This window comes from Pelophylax lessonae (genome assembly GCF_965119305.1).
Source record: "Pelophylax lessonae genome assembly, chromosome: 1".
In the NCBI taxonomy this organism is placed as follows: Eukaryota; Metazoa; Chordata; class Amphibia; order Anura; family Ranidae; genus Pelophylax; species Pelophylax lessonae.
In genome coordinates this window covers 317,981,495-317,996,897 of record NC_138768.1, presented here as the reverse complement: position 1 = coordinate 317,996,897, position 15,403 = coordinate 317,981,495, and the positions used below count along the sequence as shown (strand labels likewise).

Below are 15,403 nucleotides of genomic sequence, written 5' to 3'. Positions count from 1 at the left end.
CTCTCTCTCCCCAAGCCCCCCCCACCCCCCCAATCCTAAGTATTGCTTACTTGTGCCTTACTAGCTTGGTTCCTCCTCTGGCAGCCCTGGCAGCACACTCTTCTCCTCTGACTGTGAGTCCTCCTCTCTCTCTAATCCCGCTGGCGCCGGCATCTCAGTGACGTCACGTCAGGGGGAAGTGTCTTTGCTGACAGGGAAGGGGAAGGGCTCTTCTGTTCTAGGCTTGTGCCGAGTGCAGGAGCGCACTCGGCACATTGTTGCAGGCTGCAGCTGCATAGAGCGGATGGTGTGTAGTAGTCATCCACACACACACAGTGTACTCTGCGGACTACGAGCACTTCACCTGCGCCCCCTCCTCTAGTAAATGGTACCGCCCAGGGCGCTCCCCTGTGATTCCTCCGCTCCGCCTCCCTCCCACTGCCTACCAGCTCTCCATCCGAATCCGATCCGCCTCCCTCCTCCCTCCGCAGCTCCCGCCTCCCGTACGGCGATCCTCATCCCCTGTGATTCCTCCGCTGCAGCGCTGTCATCCACCCACCCAGGATTGGGGTGGCAACAGGGGTGGCAAGGATTTCTTCTGGGGTGTCAATTGCCACCCCAGCTAACCCTCTGGCTCCGCCACTGCTGTATAGTTTTGGGCTGATTTCTCACTGTTCTCATGATCATTGAGGGAGATTGACAGTTATTTTGTATTTCTTCCATTTGCGAATAATTGCACCAACTGTTGTCACCCTCTCTACAATTTTGTCCCTGACATCCTTGGACAGCTCTTTGGTCTTGCCCATGGTGGAGAGATAAGAATTTGATTGATTGATTGATTGATTGCATTTGTGGACAGGTGTCTTTTATAACGGGTAATGAGCTGAAATTAAGAGCACTGCCTTTAAGAGAGTGCTCCTAATCTCAGCTCATTACCTGTATAGAAGACACCTGGGAGCAAGAAATCTTTCTGATTGATAGGGGATCAAATACTTATTTCACTCATTAAAATGCAAATCAATTTATAACTTTTATGAAATACGTTTTTCTGGATATTTTACCTACCATTCAAATTATCAACTGATCATTTCTTTGTCAGTGGGAAAACGTGCAAAATCAGATCAAATACTTCTTCCCCTTACTGTAGGTATTGCGGCAATAGTTCTCAAATGCATGTTCTCCTTCAGTAAGGCCTTAGTGTTCCACATGTTGCAGTACTATGACTCAGTGACAGCACTCAAGCAAGTTATACAAAATATAGAACACAGAAAAAAACAGACCAGTGGTAAAGCCCATTTAGTGCTAAAAATTTGGTTAACAAGCCAATGTTTCAGCTGCTGTAAGGGACCCCCTTAGTCAGGGCTGCACATTTTAAGGTAATGGGTATGCTGTAAAGAAACCTCTTTTTATTTTATTTTATTTTTAGCTGCATTAAAGCCTCTCTTAAGGTTAAAGGAAATTGCCTGATAATTTTAAGCAATGCTCAAAATTGCCTTTTTAATATGGGCAGTCTGAGTGACTGACATTTTTTTATGCGGACAGTCACTAGAAGAATAATCTTTACATGTATAAATATAATACAGTAACTGAAATATGGAAAGGAGAATGTAAGTCACAAATAAAATAACTACAATAGTAACAAAAAACAAACCAGCTTTCTAGAGCGTGCCACATCCAAAATAGACAGAAAAGAAAGATTTCTGTTCTGCCCTTAGTGCCGGTTCACACTGTTCCGACTTGTCAGGTGACTTGGTCGCCTGACAAGTAGCGGTCCATGCTGTGCAATGGAACCGTTCTAATAGGAGCGACTCAAGTCGCTGCGACTTAGAAAAAGGTTCCTGCACCTTTTTTTTGCAAAGTCAGAGCGACTTGCATTGACTTCCATTATGTGAAGTCGTTGCAAGCCGCGCCAAAGTCGCGGTGCACGGGCGACGGCATTAGTCGCCCGAAGTCGGGTCGGATCAGTGTAAACCGACACTTAGAGATGGACTTTAAGGGCACAACACGAGACATGTACATGTGTAATTCTATAAAATGTTTCAATTTATTTAACAAATAATTAAAGATTACTGATAAAAGACAGGCTTTCTAGAAACAAAGCCACAGACAGGGGAAGGCCCCTACCCTCAGCTCAATTACAGAAAGCAAAGCAGTAAATATACAAAATATTCATGCATAACATCCAAATACTCTTGTCCAATAGGTGGTACTTTGGATGTAACGCTACTCTTGTCTGTGATTGAGCTGAGGGTATACATACAGCTTTGTAGGGGGTCTTAGCTCCCCATTTGTGGCTTTGTTTCTAGAAAGCCTGTTTTATACCAGTCATTTCTAATTATTTGTTAAATAAATTTACTTTATTTTTTATTTTTTTATAGAATTACATGTGTACATGGCTCATGTTGTGCCCTTAAAGTCCATCTTTACTTACTGTACATGGGTATTCATGCGAGATAACTTTCTTTACAATAGTAACAAATAAAAATGTATGTCACAAATAAATAGCTAGTTAGCTGACTGTCTTGCCACTTCACTGGTTTGGATACCTTGTGTCACTGACCTGGAAGAAGTAGGTCAGAATTATCTGACTCCACTGTAATATCACTGGCTACATATTGGCTCCCAGTCAGTGGCTTGAAAAGGTTTTTCTTAGGACAGGTTTCCTATAAACATGAAAGCAAGAGTATGTTTTATTTGATAAAAACTAAAAATAAAAACCACGGTGTTAACAAGATATGTGCATATAACATAAAAAAATAGTAAGGATAGTAAAGCCATAAAATGCAGGTTATTTAAAAGGGTTGTGCACTTTATGCAGTAAAGCGTGCTTGTTATACCTTGCCAACCTAAGGGGGTTAATCCTCTGCATTGTGTAAAAAGACTGTTTGATCCTGTATTCTTTGATCCTCTCCTTCTTCCACTGTCCCTTATCCATCTCCTGATAGAACAGAGCCTTGGGGGCAGTCTGCACATGCTCAGTTTGGTGTGTATTGCTAGAGAGTTTTTTTTTTTCTTGGGAGAGTGCATGTGATCAGCACAGGGCCAATCAGCACTGTCCAGACAAATGGTCAGGGGTCCTGCAGCCTCATAGGGCAATCAGGAGAGAATAATAACTCCTCCTGCAAGCTTTAACCAGATACTGATAGAAGTCACAAGACTGCTCTAACTGCTGATGAGAAAAGGTATTTAGCAGTTTATATTTACTAAAATAATTGCATTTCCATTTTCTGTGTACTGTGGGAAACCAGATATAGTGAATGCAGGCATAAAAGGAAAAAAGGGGGGAGGAAAGTTAATATAATACTTTATTCAATGTAATGACTAAAAAAGACCCACTCGCTCAAAAAATATCTCAATGAGCGGTACTCAGATGGCAAAAAGACAGCATACAAAAAAAATAGGACAACTGAGAAAAAGAATTGCCCAAAAGCGCCATATATCAGAATTACCGGGTATGGTTAAATATGGGTTAACAGAAAAAACACAGAAACCAAAATAGTTCCTAATAAAAATGGTACAAATTTTATTGAGTCAAAAGGAACATACAGTTCCAATAAAAAAATGAAACCTTCCACCTCACCACTACAACTAGTGACCACGCGGTATTTAAAAACAAACACACACCCAAAGATCAGCTGCAGCTTCCATAAGAGCAATATATCAATACAATGTACAAACAATAACAAATTGATAGAGATCCACCAAGATCAAGGTGGAACAAAAAAAAGTGCTCGGCTGGAAGTGCTCAGTCCATGCTCTAGGTGTTCCTTCATTACACCCCTAGGTGGCAGTGCTGTTGGGACCCTTTTGCATTAGCTGAGGCCATCCTCTGGTCTATTCCTCTATATGCCGTGATCGGTTGCTCGTGTGTAATCATTTTTCTCCTGGGATCGCTCACTGATATATGTGTCACTATGATATGCTTTACTGTGTACACCTATTACCCCCTTCTTATTGTACATAGAGGTGGTGTATGGAACCATCCATAGTTCCTTTTCTAGGTGCCATTTCAGCTGTGCTACATTCATGAATGGCGATACCAGCGGGACTCTATGTATGAGTTTTGAGGCCATCCATTTGTTTTTTTCAGTATATGGCATGATTTTTGGCTCAGACTCTGTTGTCTCCAATGGTATCGCTCATTGGAGAATGTAGGGCTCTGCTCCTCGCTCAGTCTGTTTGTTTCTTATTTGGTGATCGGTAATCAGTTGCCGGTTTAACCATTAGTTACATCCAGCCGAGCACTTTTGCAACAATTTTTTTGTTCCACATTGATCTTGGTGGAACTCTATCAATTTGTTATTGTTTGTACATTGTATTGATATATTGCTCTTATGGAAGCTGCAGCTGATCTTTGGGTGTGTGTTTGTTTTTAAATACCGCGTGGTCACTAGTTGTAGTGGTGAGGTGGAAGGTTTAATTTTTTATTGAAACTGTATGTTCCTTTTGACTCAATAAAATTTGTACCATTTTTATTAGGAACTATTTTGGTTTCTGTGTTTTTCTGTTAACCCATATTTAACCATACCCCGGTAACTCTGATATATGGCGCTTTTGGGCAATTCCTTTTCTCAGTTGTCCTATTTTTTTGTATAGTGAATTCAGGCTCCTGGGTTTAGTAACACTTTAAGGAAGGTAAAATTACCATTTTCCTTTACAGAATGGCAACCAAACTGCTCCGTTTAACATCAGATCTTGGACAGCATGAAGTAAAAAAAGCCAGAAAAGATGGCCGAGATTTGGAGGCTGAAGACAATATGGAGAACTTACAAGATCGCGTGAGAGACCTGGAACGCAGAAATGAAGCCTTAAGGCAACGCCTAACTACATATAAGCAGCGCCTTCAGCTGCAGGATGGATGCAGACATTGTCCCTATGGTGCAATATCAGCACGCATAAATTCTGGTATTCGAAAAAACACAACATTGCCAGAAAAATATAAGAAAGGTAGGTAAAAGCCTAATTAGAATGTTAGTGCATTCAGCAGCAAAGTGTGTGAAAAATATACAAAATGAACCCAGTGTTCACTCATTCTAAATCCACGAAAACTCTTTTGTCTTTAGTCTAGATTATGTGCTAGTGGTGGCTACAAACAGTTCTAATTAGGCTTTCATTTACGATTCTAGGTTTACGCGTGCAAGGTCCAGACATGGGTCCACCACGAGTAGTTGCTGATTGCTGTGGGGAAAGTCTCAGCGATGAAGCCAGAGCAGAAATTGATAGACTGTAAGTATCATTTAAAAATGTTAAAAGACGCTCTTACTGAGCTTCTGGAGACCTGACTGCACCTAAACCAAGACCTGACCTATATCCTGCCTTGGAAGCATCCATTCAATTCAGAACTTTTTTTTTGTTTTAGATAGAGAACTAAAACTGCTGTCAAGCTATTTTTTGCTTTCCGTGTCCTGCTGGGGAGATTTCCCTTCACTTGCTATCCTACAGATGCAACAGAAAATTAGAGGAACATATGTCCCTTTTAAAGATTTCCCCTCACCTCTTCCTCTGATGATAACCTAAATCTTTCCATACTTTGTCCAAAACTAAAAAATGTAGCCTTTACATACACTTTAAACAGATGTTACTACCAAAGCTTGCCTTTAAAAAACATTTAATTCGCTAATTTACATTCCTAATTTCCAATATTTAAAATGCAAAAACGGAAAATTCCTATCATACTTACCGTAATTTTCCTTTCCTGATAGTCTCCATGGCAGCCTACGTGTGGGTTAACCCCGCCTCCACTCCAAGGGTATAGGACCCCCCTCCCATAAATTTCAGCTCTCAGGTACAGCAGGTGTTCCATATCTTAGCCGAATCCAAGACGAGAGGGTGGGTACTCCGGCTGCCATGGAGACTATCAGGAAAGGAAAATTACGGTAAGTATGATAGGAATTTTCCGTTTTCCTGTCTGTCTCCATGGCAGCCTACGTGTGGGAAATAACTAGCTCACTCCACACGGGTGGGAATGCTTTAGCAAAGAAAATTTTAATTCATGCTATTTGCAGACAAAACAGTCAAACCAAAATTAACTGAGGACAGAGAAGCAGGCTCTACACAATAGTGGGTCATAAAAGTATTGACTGATGACCACGAAGCCGCTCTGCAAATCACATCTGGAGCCACGTGCCGCGAAGCCGCCCAGGAAGTAGAGATACTCCTTGTAGAGTGCGCCGTCACCGCCTCCGGAGGAGCCAGCCCCTCAGCTCTATAGGCCTGTTGGATAGCTGCCACTATCCATGAAGCGATAGTCCTAGATGAAGCAGGTTTACCTCTGTTCTTTCCCCAGAACAGGACAAAGAGGTTGTCAGACTGCCTGAATGGTGCAGTTGCTTGAAGATAGGCTTTTAAGGATTCTCCTACATCCAACGGATGAGGATTGGACTCATTAGATGAACGGAAAGTAGGCAGGACAATCTCCTGATTCTGGTGAAACACTGAGGTGACTTTCGGATTTGAATTCAGCCTGGGTATCAGTACTACCCGATCCGGAAAAAAAGTCAAGAATGGTTCTTTACATCCGAGAGAACTTAATTCAGAGACCCTTTTAGCCGAGGTAATGGCTACCAGGAAGACTTTTCGGATGGTCAGGTCCTTGATAGAAGAAGAGGAATCTATGCCCGATTTGGAGAGGGCATTTAGGACAAGAGGTAGATCCCATTTCGGGAACCTAGGTCTTCTCTGAGGATTGAGCCTGATTGCTCCTTTGAAAAATTGTTGGATTAGTGGGTGTTGGGCCCACATGACCCCGGAGAAGGCCGATAAGGCCGAAACTTGAACTCTAAGAGTTGCCACTGAAAGGGGCATATCCAGACCAGCCTGAAGAAAACTTAGTATTTCTTGAATCCCAGGGACTGAGGAAGACATACCTTCAGGATATGCAGACTCCATGAATCTTGCCCAGATTCTACAGTATACTCTATTAGTACTTGGTCGTCTAGCATTCATCAAGGTGGAAATGGCTGTAGATGGGCAGCCGAGCGATTCCAACCTTTCCCTCTCAAGAACCAGACCGTCAACCGGAGAATTGCAGGACAGGGGTGCACTGATGTTCCCTGAAGAAGCAAGTCTGGTCTGAGGGGAAGAGGGACCGGGTCCCGGTAACTCAGTTGTAGGAGTAGCGGAAACCATGGCCTGTTCGGCCAGAAAGGCGCCACCATCACTATCTCCACATCTTCCGCTTGAAGCCTTTGCAGGAATTTGAGAATGATGGGTACTGGAGGAAAGGCATAAGCCCTGCTGAACTCCCACCTGTCGGTTAGTGCATCTGTCCCGTAAGCTTGAGGACACTTGCCCCTCGTGACATACTTCCCCAACTTGTGGTTGCAAGGGGAGGCGAACAGATCGACTTCGGGAGATACTCCCAACGACAGAATCCATTTGAACGACTCCACATGGAGCGACCATTCGTTGTGGTTCAACTGGACCCTGGACAGAAAATCCGCTTGAACATTCTGTGAACCTGGGATGTAAACTGCCGAGATGTTTACTAGGTGAGTCTGGGCCCAGGACATGATCGGGTCTAATTCTCGTAGCAGAGAGAGACTCCGTGTCCCACCTTGTCTCTTCACATAAGACACTGCCGTGGTGTTGTCCATCCGAATCATTACAGATTTCCCCTCTAGCAGGTGTTGGAAAGATCGAAGACCCTGGTAGGCTGCTCGGAGTTCCAGTATATTGGAGACTGGAGTGTGTCTCTGAAAAGACCATCTCCCCTGTGTCATCTCTGTCAGACAATGAGCCCCCCAACCTGAGTTGCTGGCGTCTGTTGTGATTATAGTCCATGAGACTGGAACCAGAGAATGACAGTTGAGCAGATTCCTGCGTTGCAGCCACCAAAGAAGACTGTATCTCATGCTGGAGGAGATATGAATGTACTGATCTTTCTCTTCTGTGTTCCATTGTTGTAGGAACCCTTTTGGAAGGGCCTCATATGCCAGAGAGCCCATTTGACCATTGGAGCCGTGGACACCATGGTGCCAATGATTTTGAGGCACTGAGAGGCTTTCAGCCGAGGAGAGGAAAGAGCCGGAAGGATTCTCTCCCTCACTACCGGTATCTTCTCTAATGGGAGAGAGATTGAATTCTCGACGGTGTCGAATTGCGCCCCAAGATAGACTAGGCGCTGAGTAGGCTCCAGCTGACTCTTTTGTAGGTTTAGCAGCCAGCCAAACTCTTTGAGGGTCGATATGACCTGATCTCTGTGTGCCAATAACTGATCCTTTTCTTGAGACAGAAGCAGAAGATCGTCTAAGTAATGATGTAGACGTATACCTTTCAATCTTATGAAGGCTACCACTGCTAGAAGAACTTTGGTGAATACTCTGGGTGAGGTAGACAGGCCGAAGGGTAGGCAAATGAATTGCAGATGCTGATCCCGAACACAGAAGCGAAGATATTTGTGGAAGTCGGTTGCCACAGGTACATGAAAATACGCATCCTTTAAATCTATTGAGGCGAGCCAATCTCCCGGCAGTACTGCCCTTTGAATAGTTGAGAGTGTTTCCATCTTGAATTTTTCGTTCTTTATGAACTTGTTCAGGTATGTGAGATCTATAACAGGTCTCCAGGCCCCGTTCTTCTTCTGGACTAAGAAGAGGGGTGAGTAAACCCCTTGAAATTTCTCTTGTTCCGGAACCGGAGCTACCGCTCCTTGAGCCACCAAAGCGTCTACATAGGCGAGCAAGACTTCTCTTCTCTCTTCTAGACAGGGTAAATGAGTTGAGATGAATCTTGGAACTGGATCTGCCAGAAATGACCATCTGTGGCCTGTAGAGACCGTCCTGACGGTCCAAAAGTCCGTGATTGAGGCCGCCCAGACATGCTGAAAATGGAGAAGACGTGCCCCCACCTGACATGCCTGGACGGGCCCAATCTCAAAAAGATTTAGTGGAATCTTGTCCAGCAGGCGCTGGATTTTTTGATGACCTCCGAGTAGAGGATTGACCACCTCTCCAGTTTCTTCGGAAATCTCTATTAGGCTTGTAAGAGCGTGCATCTCTTGATCTCTCCGTGTATTGCCTCCTAGGTTGAGGCTTCTTCTGACCAAATAGTCGTCTGTCTTGCGGGAGGAAACCTGACTTTCCGCCAGTAGCCTTGGCAATGGCGCTGTCTAGTTTGTTTCCAAAAAGGGAAGTACCCTCAAAAGGGATCTTACACCATGCCTGTTTAGAAGCTGGATCTGCAATCCACGGGCGAAGCCACAAGGCCCTCTTTGCTGTTACTGAGGATAGCATCGATCTGGACAGAAGACGCAGAACATCAATAGATGCTTCTCCTAAAAACACTGAAGCCAGCTTGAGTTCGTGAATAGGGGAACTTTCTACGGCTTCTTCCGAGAGACTTCCAAGTTTGGATTCTATATCGGAAACCCAGACTTCCATGGCTTTAGACATTGTTGCTAATGCCATCACAGGTTTGCAGGCCGCGCCGGCCGTCACAAAGATCCTCTTTAGGTCCAGATCTATCTTCCTATCCAAAGGGTCTTTGAAAGAGACCGCGTCATCTAGTGGCAAAGTGACATGCTTTGCTAATCTTGTAACTGCCGCATCCACAAGAGGAGCAGATTCCAGACGGGCGACATCTTCAGGTTTAAAGGGATATAATTTCCCAAGTTTGGAGGATAAGGAAGACTTACTATCCCCTTTACTCCATTCTTCAGTAATCACCTCTTGTAATTCAGAGAGGGAAGGGAAGTTGATACGCTCCTTACCAAGGTGCTTGAAGAACTTCCGCTGCTTTTTCTGAGGAGACACAGGATCCTCCCATCTGAGAGCTTCTTTAATGGCTCTGATCAGGGGTGAAACTAGGGCGAACTCAAAGCCGCCTACAGCCCCTTCTTCTTCCGAATCACTGTCAGATGACTTTGCAGAAGTAATACTCGGTTGAGAGGGGCCTTGATCTTCCTGCACTTCCCCTGGAGAACTGGATGTGGTGGGACCAAGTGGTGGGACTGTACCCCATTCTTTCAGGGACTGTTGTACTATTCTCTTCACTAGAGATTCCAATCTTTGATCCTTTTGCCCCCTCTCACCGGCTGCATGAGCAAAACATGGCTCACATAGGGACTTGTCCTCCGGGACATGCGCCCCACAACCCCAACAGGCTCTCTGGTGTGTGCGGTGACTCTGGTATCGTGTATGGTGTCTGGGGGAGGAATTGGAGCTTCTCCCTTGTTGCCTACTCCCTGATGGAGATTCACGGCGTTTAGATCTGGAGGATGAACTCCCACGAGGTCTGACAGGGTCTCTTTCTTGTGGTAAAACAGGCCTGGGAGAGCTGATGGAAAAAAAGAAAATCGGGGAGACACTGGATTTAGCCATGACCTAGGGACCAGCAAGCCCTCCCCGCCCCCCCCTCTGAAAAATGCCAGCACCCACCTGTTGTGAGAGGGCTGGCCACAGGAGGGCGGTGACGCAGGATCCATACTTCAGGCCAAACAACCAGACTGATAAAGAAAGGTAATACATATCAGACACCATGTCAGTGATACATTGTGAGGTGACAACCCTCCGCCCCCCCCCCCCCCTCTGCAGTCAAGTCTCCATTGCACATACCTGTAGCAAGGAATCCAGAGACACTGGGAAGCTGCCGCAACGCCCACAGTACATTCCCAAAGTACAGGGGAATCGTCAGCTGTTTAAATCTCCCGCCGGAATGACGTCAGCGGTGATGCAGCCGCGATCGCTAATGCGCATGTGCGAACCAAGCCTCGACTTCGCTCGCGGCGCACTGCGCATGCGCGGGACCACGAAGCGTCTACCGATTGGACGCTAGAAGCAGAGGAGGAAGAGGAAGGGTTTGTTGGAACGCAGGAAGGGTTTGCTGGAACGCAGGAAGCGTTCCAGCGCCATTGGGCCAAACAAACAAATTGTACAGTGATAGAAAGAGAGACAAACAAAGTGTACATAAATAACAAATACCGCTGCCATGAAGGGAAGCAATGCGAATCTTCAGACCCATGTCAGAAAATGCCAATCAAGCTTCAGTCAACCGCAGAGAGCAGGGGATTTTAAATGTCACTCACCCGCCCGTGGCTGGGCTCTGGACATGCAGACACCATCCAAAGTATCCTAAGGTAAGCTGGACGTAGTAAGACATCAGAAGTGTAGGTCCTTGGAGGAGGACAAAAAATGAACACCTGCTGTACCTGAGAGCTGAAATTTATGGGAGGGGGGTCCTATACCCTTGGAGTGGAGGCGGGGTTAACCCACACGTAGGCTGCCATGGAGACAGACAGGAAATGTTTTTTGCATTATGTTAATGACCAATACGGGAGATATATATGTTACAGTGCATGTTTTTATTGTTATTTTCTTACATAATATTAATATCTTTGCAACTGAAATTGCCCTATGAAAAGTAATTGATAAATGACATACTGTACAATTAAAATTTTACCTTCCAGATTTCAAATTATCAGCAGGCAAAACTGCAATATGGATGAGAAAGCTGCAGTTATATTAAAGCACATGGCTTCTGCCAAGCCTAAAGATCTGGAGAGTGAAATCCTGCTTTCTCTGCAGCATGTGCAGCAGGCTGATGACCAGCGGTAAGTATGGACTGAACTTCATCAGACCGGTTGTCATAATGTCTGAAAAAGATTGCTAGAGGCTGCTGTCTGTATTGTGTTTCTTGTGTATTCTAAGCATAGATCAGTAGTACTCAATCTAGCTAATGTGTCTATTTAGATATTAGCTACAGATTGTGCAGGTATGTTAAAGGTGTAGTAAAAAATGCTGCTTCTGCACTCTTTAATTTATAGCATATCACAATTAGGTCCACTTAAAACTATATAATGTCATGTTTCCCATAGAAGTACAAATAACAACTGCAGCTGATACCACAGTTTTTTTTTAAACAAACTGAAATAATAAAAAAATAGTTGTGTATTGTTTGATAGTTGTATAGACAGTTATGAGCCTGAAAAGTATTGCAATCTCTAATACATGCAATAAGAATGACTTAAAGTACAACAAAAGGCTCCTGTATGACAGTCTAAGCAATAACCAAATTCGACTTACAATGTACTGTAGTAGTCTTGTGGGACAGATGTCTTTTAGTCCGGGTTTCCCCGCATCCACTTCGTATGACAGTAGAGTGTAACTGACCCACTCTCAATGAAGCTGATTCACATAGCTCCGGGGCAGCCACAGTGTTCATTGAAGAAGGGTCCTGTGCATCTTTTGGTCCGATTCAGGTGCTAATTCAGGCTAAAATTAGGACCTGATTCACACCTGAACCAGTGAACAAGGGTGTGCCGAACCCCAGGCACAAACCCGCGGCCGAACATGTGTGAGCCTCAAACCACTTTATTAGTTAATTAAAAAAACGTCAACACTTCAATTTAGTAATAAAGAGATATCTAATTTCAGACACCTTAACAGAAGAACAAGCGTCAAATGCGCTTCTCATTGGTCAGTGTAGGGGCCACTACACTCGCCGAATGGGGCATCATGGCTGCTATGTACAGCCGGGTCCAAAGGGGTAGCCAAAGTATTTGGAGTTAGTTCATCTTTTAATTTTTTTGTGAATAGATGACCTTACCCTTTAAGTAATCAGATTTCTGCATTTAATAGCAGAAGGTCTGTGTTGAAGATTCACTGTTTCTGACGAGGGATAAACTTCTTTAATGCATGCTCTTTTTTTGCAGAAAAATCATCCAAGAAAATGTGATGAATATTCGTCTTCAAAAGGAGCTTAGGGAGAAGAACACAAGCCTCTGTGCCCTCAGAGAGCAATTTCAACAGCTCAAAGAGGTGAAGTCGTTTTTACTTCCAGATCTCGAAAAAATTAAAATAAACACACTCTGCATAGCCAAAAATATGTGGGCACCCCTAGAAATAATTGATGAACTGGACACTTTATGCCCATCCATCTAGTATTCAGTAGGTCCCCCTTTGCCACTAAAACAGGCCTGTTCCATTTAGGTATGAAGCCACTAGATCATGGAAGTTATGCTGTGCCATCTGCCACCCAGCAGTCAGTAGCAGATCTTTTAAGTCCTGTAAGTTGGGGCCTCCATATATTATATTTGGTTTTCAAGCACATCCCACAGATGCTCAATTGGACTGAGATCTGGAGAATTTGGAGGACAAGTCAATACCTTATTGTTGTGTTCTTCAAATCATTCTTGAGCTATTTTTGCAATGTCACAAGGTGCATTATCCTGTTGAAAGAGGCACTGCCATTAGGGAATACTGTTTCCATGAAGGGGTATACTTGTTCACCAACAAAGTTTAGGTAGGGGGTACATATAAAAAAAAGTATCCACATAAAAGGCAGGACCCAATGTTTCCCAGCAGAACATTACCCAAAGCATTACACTGCCTCCTCTGGCTTGTCTTCTTCCCAGTGCATCCTGTGCCATCTCTTCCCAAGGTAAGCAATGTGCACACATCTCGCCATCCACATGATATAAAAGAAAATGTGATTCATTAGACTAGGCTACCTTCTTCCATTACTCCTTGGTCCAGTTCTGATGCTCACATGCCTATTGTAGGTGCTTATGGCTGTGGAAATTGGTTAGTATGGGCACCTTAACCAGTCTGTGACTTCGCAGCCATATACAAAAAACTGCTGTGCCCATCTTTTCTGCTTTCAACACATCAACTTCAAAGACAACATGTTAACTTGCTGCCTAATATATCCAACTGACTTTAAGATGCCATTGTAGTGAGATAGTCAATGGATTTGAAGTGAACGATAGACAGGCTTCAGTTCAAATACACACCCATTGGTCATGCCCCTCTTACATGTTTTACCCACAATGGGCTTAATTCACATTGGCATTGAATACAGTGTGCAGCGCTACCTGTATGCTATATTGAGATAATCATTGCTATTCACTCAACCTGTCAGTTGTGATAAAGTTATAACTGATTGGTGTACAATGCAAGAACATTTAGAAGACTGTGTGTTTCCATCATTGGGGCAACAAAGACCATTCCAATTCCAGTATAACTGAGCCTATGTGCACAGCTCTATAAAATATGTGTATGGATCCTGTCTTAATTTGGAGAGTCCTTAGTCCACATTCAGTGGGAAGATGGGCTGTAGTCATCCTGAGCTAAAATTGTTGTTGTTTTGCATTTTTTGAGCTTTCAATAAGTTCATACTATTGTTTACTTTTACCTGCTGTTGGGAAGTGTCCCTGTGAGATAGAGCAAGACGCAACAATATTCTTATTCCTCTTTAGCTGTTCACTTGGAGGTTTATTCCTGTGAAGCATGCTCGGGAAGATTAAAAATGTTTTAGGTGAGCATAGAGAAGGGCCTTTGCCCTTTCAGGCTTTGTCTGAAGAGGAGGTTGTTCTAAAAGTCTTTTTATGTCCAGACCTGCCTGGAAAATGTTTTTTTTTCTGCCTTGCTGGAGGGTACATCCAGAAGGAGGGGAGCAAGAACATGGCTGCCTGTATGGAGCATCATGGGAAAAGACTTCACTGCTTAATAGCTTCCTTGAGAGCTGGGTATAGGCTGGTGGTGGTGGGCATTGCAGGAAGTTCTGTTGGCTCATCCAACTTGGGCTGTCTGGCTGTATTTAACAGTCTACTGATACACATTGCAGGTCTCAGCTTAAAGGTTTATTGCTTGTGTTGACTGTGGCTAAAAGAGAAGTTTGGAACCATTTTGTTGCCTATTTTCAGGCATTGTGTGCCTTAACTCTTTCTCCTCAATTTATTGAGCTAAATGTATTTTCTTAAATGTACTAAAGTACCTGGCACCCAATTCCTTACACTCCGCAATGAGTCAGTGCAATGAGCCACCTAGCAGTCCTCCTCATCTGACCAAGGATAAAGGCTTGCTACATATGGTTTAATGAGTTTGGTGTAGAGGAACTTGAGTGGTCTGCACAAAGCCCTGACCAAACGCTACTGAACACCTTTGGGACAAAATGGAATACCAGTTGAGAGCTAGGTTTTTCTCCAACATCAGTACCTGACCTCACAAATGCTGTTTTTTTTTTTTTTCTGAATTTGCAAAGTCCCACAGACACACATAAAAATTTTGTAAAAAAAATAAAAAAATAAATAATGTTGAAAAGTTAATGTCCTTAGTTTTGGAAAGGGATGTCCACCAAGCTCACATAGGTTTGATGGTTAGGTGTGCATAAACCTTTTGGCCATATAATATATATGTCATATATAAGATAGCTATAATGTTTGTTATGAGAAAAAGCTGCCTCTTTGCCTCTGCTGCCTATAGGCAGAGGCCCTTTGTATCTAACTGTAAAGCTGGCCTTGTTTTGTGTAGTGGTTATTTGTTGTCTCTGCTCACACCATTCTTTATTTTATTTTCAGTCTTATGAAACAGAACTACAAGAGGTATGTTACATATCAAATCTCCTTACCAACTCTGCTATAATGAACATGTATGTAAATGTACCTAATATTTTTAGATGTGACTAGATATTAAATGTGCTATTTTTC

The 15,403-nt window shown here is 43.6% G+C and overlaps 1 protein-coding gene across 1 annotated transcript in view; it reads left to right on the top strand.

The window, feature by feature from the left end:
• Positions 1-15,403, top strand: part of RPGRIP1 (RPGR interacting protein 1) — a gene marked incomplete at its 5' end in the record, with an annotated part of 129,530 nt that overhangs the window by 64,128 nt on the left and 49,999 nt on the right. The window contains 5 exons of the mRNA XM_082244559.1: positions 4,640-4,926; positions 5,106-5,205; positions 11,384-11,527; positions 12,629-12,734; positions 15,275-15,298. Coding sequence (XP_082100685.1) covers positions 4,640-4,926; positions 5,106-5,205; positions 11,384-11,527; positions 12,629-12,734; positions 15,275-15,298 — 661 coding nt within the window. The remainder of the gene's footprint in view (positions 1-4,639; positions 4,927-5,105; positions 5,206-11,383; positions 11,528-12,628; positions 12,735-15,274; positions 15,299-15,403) is intronic.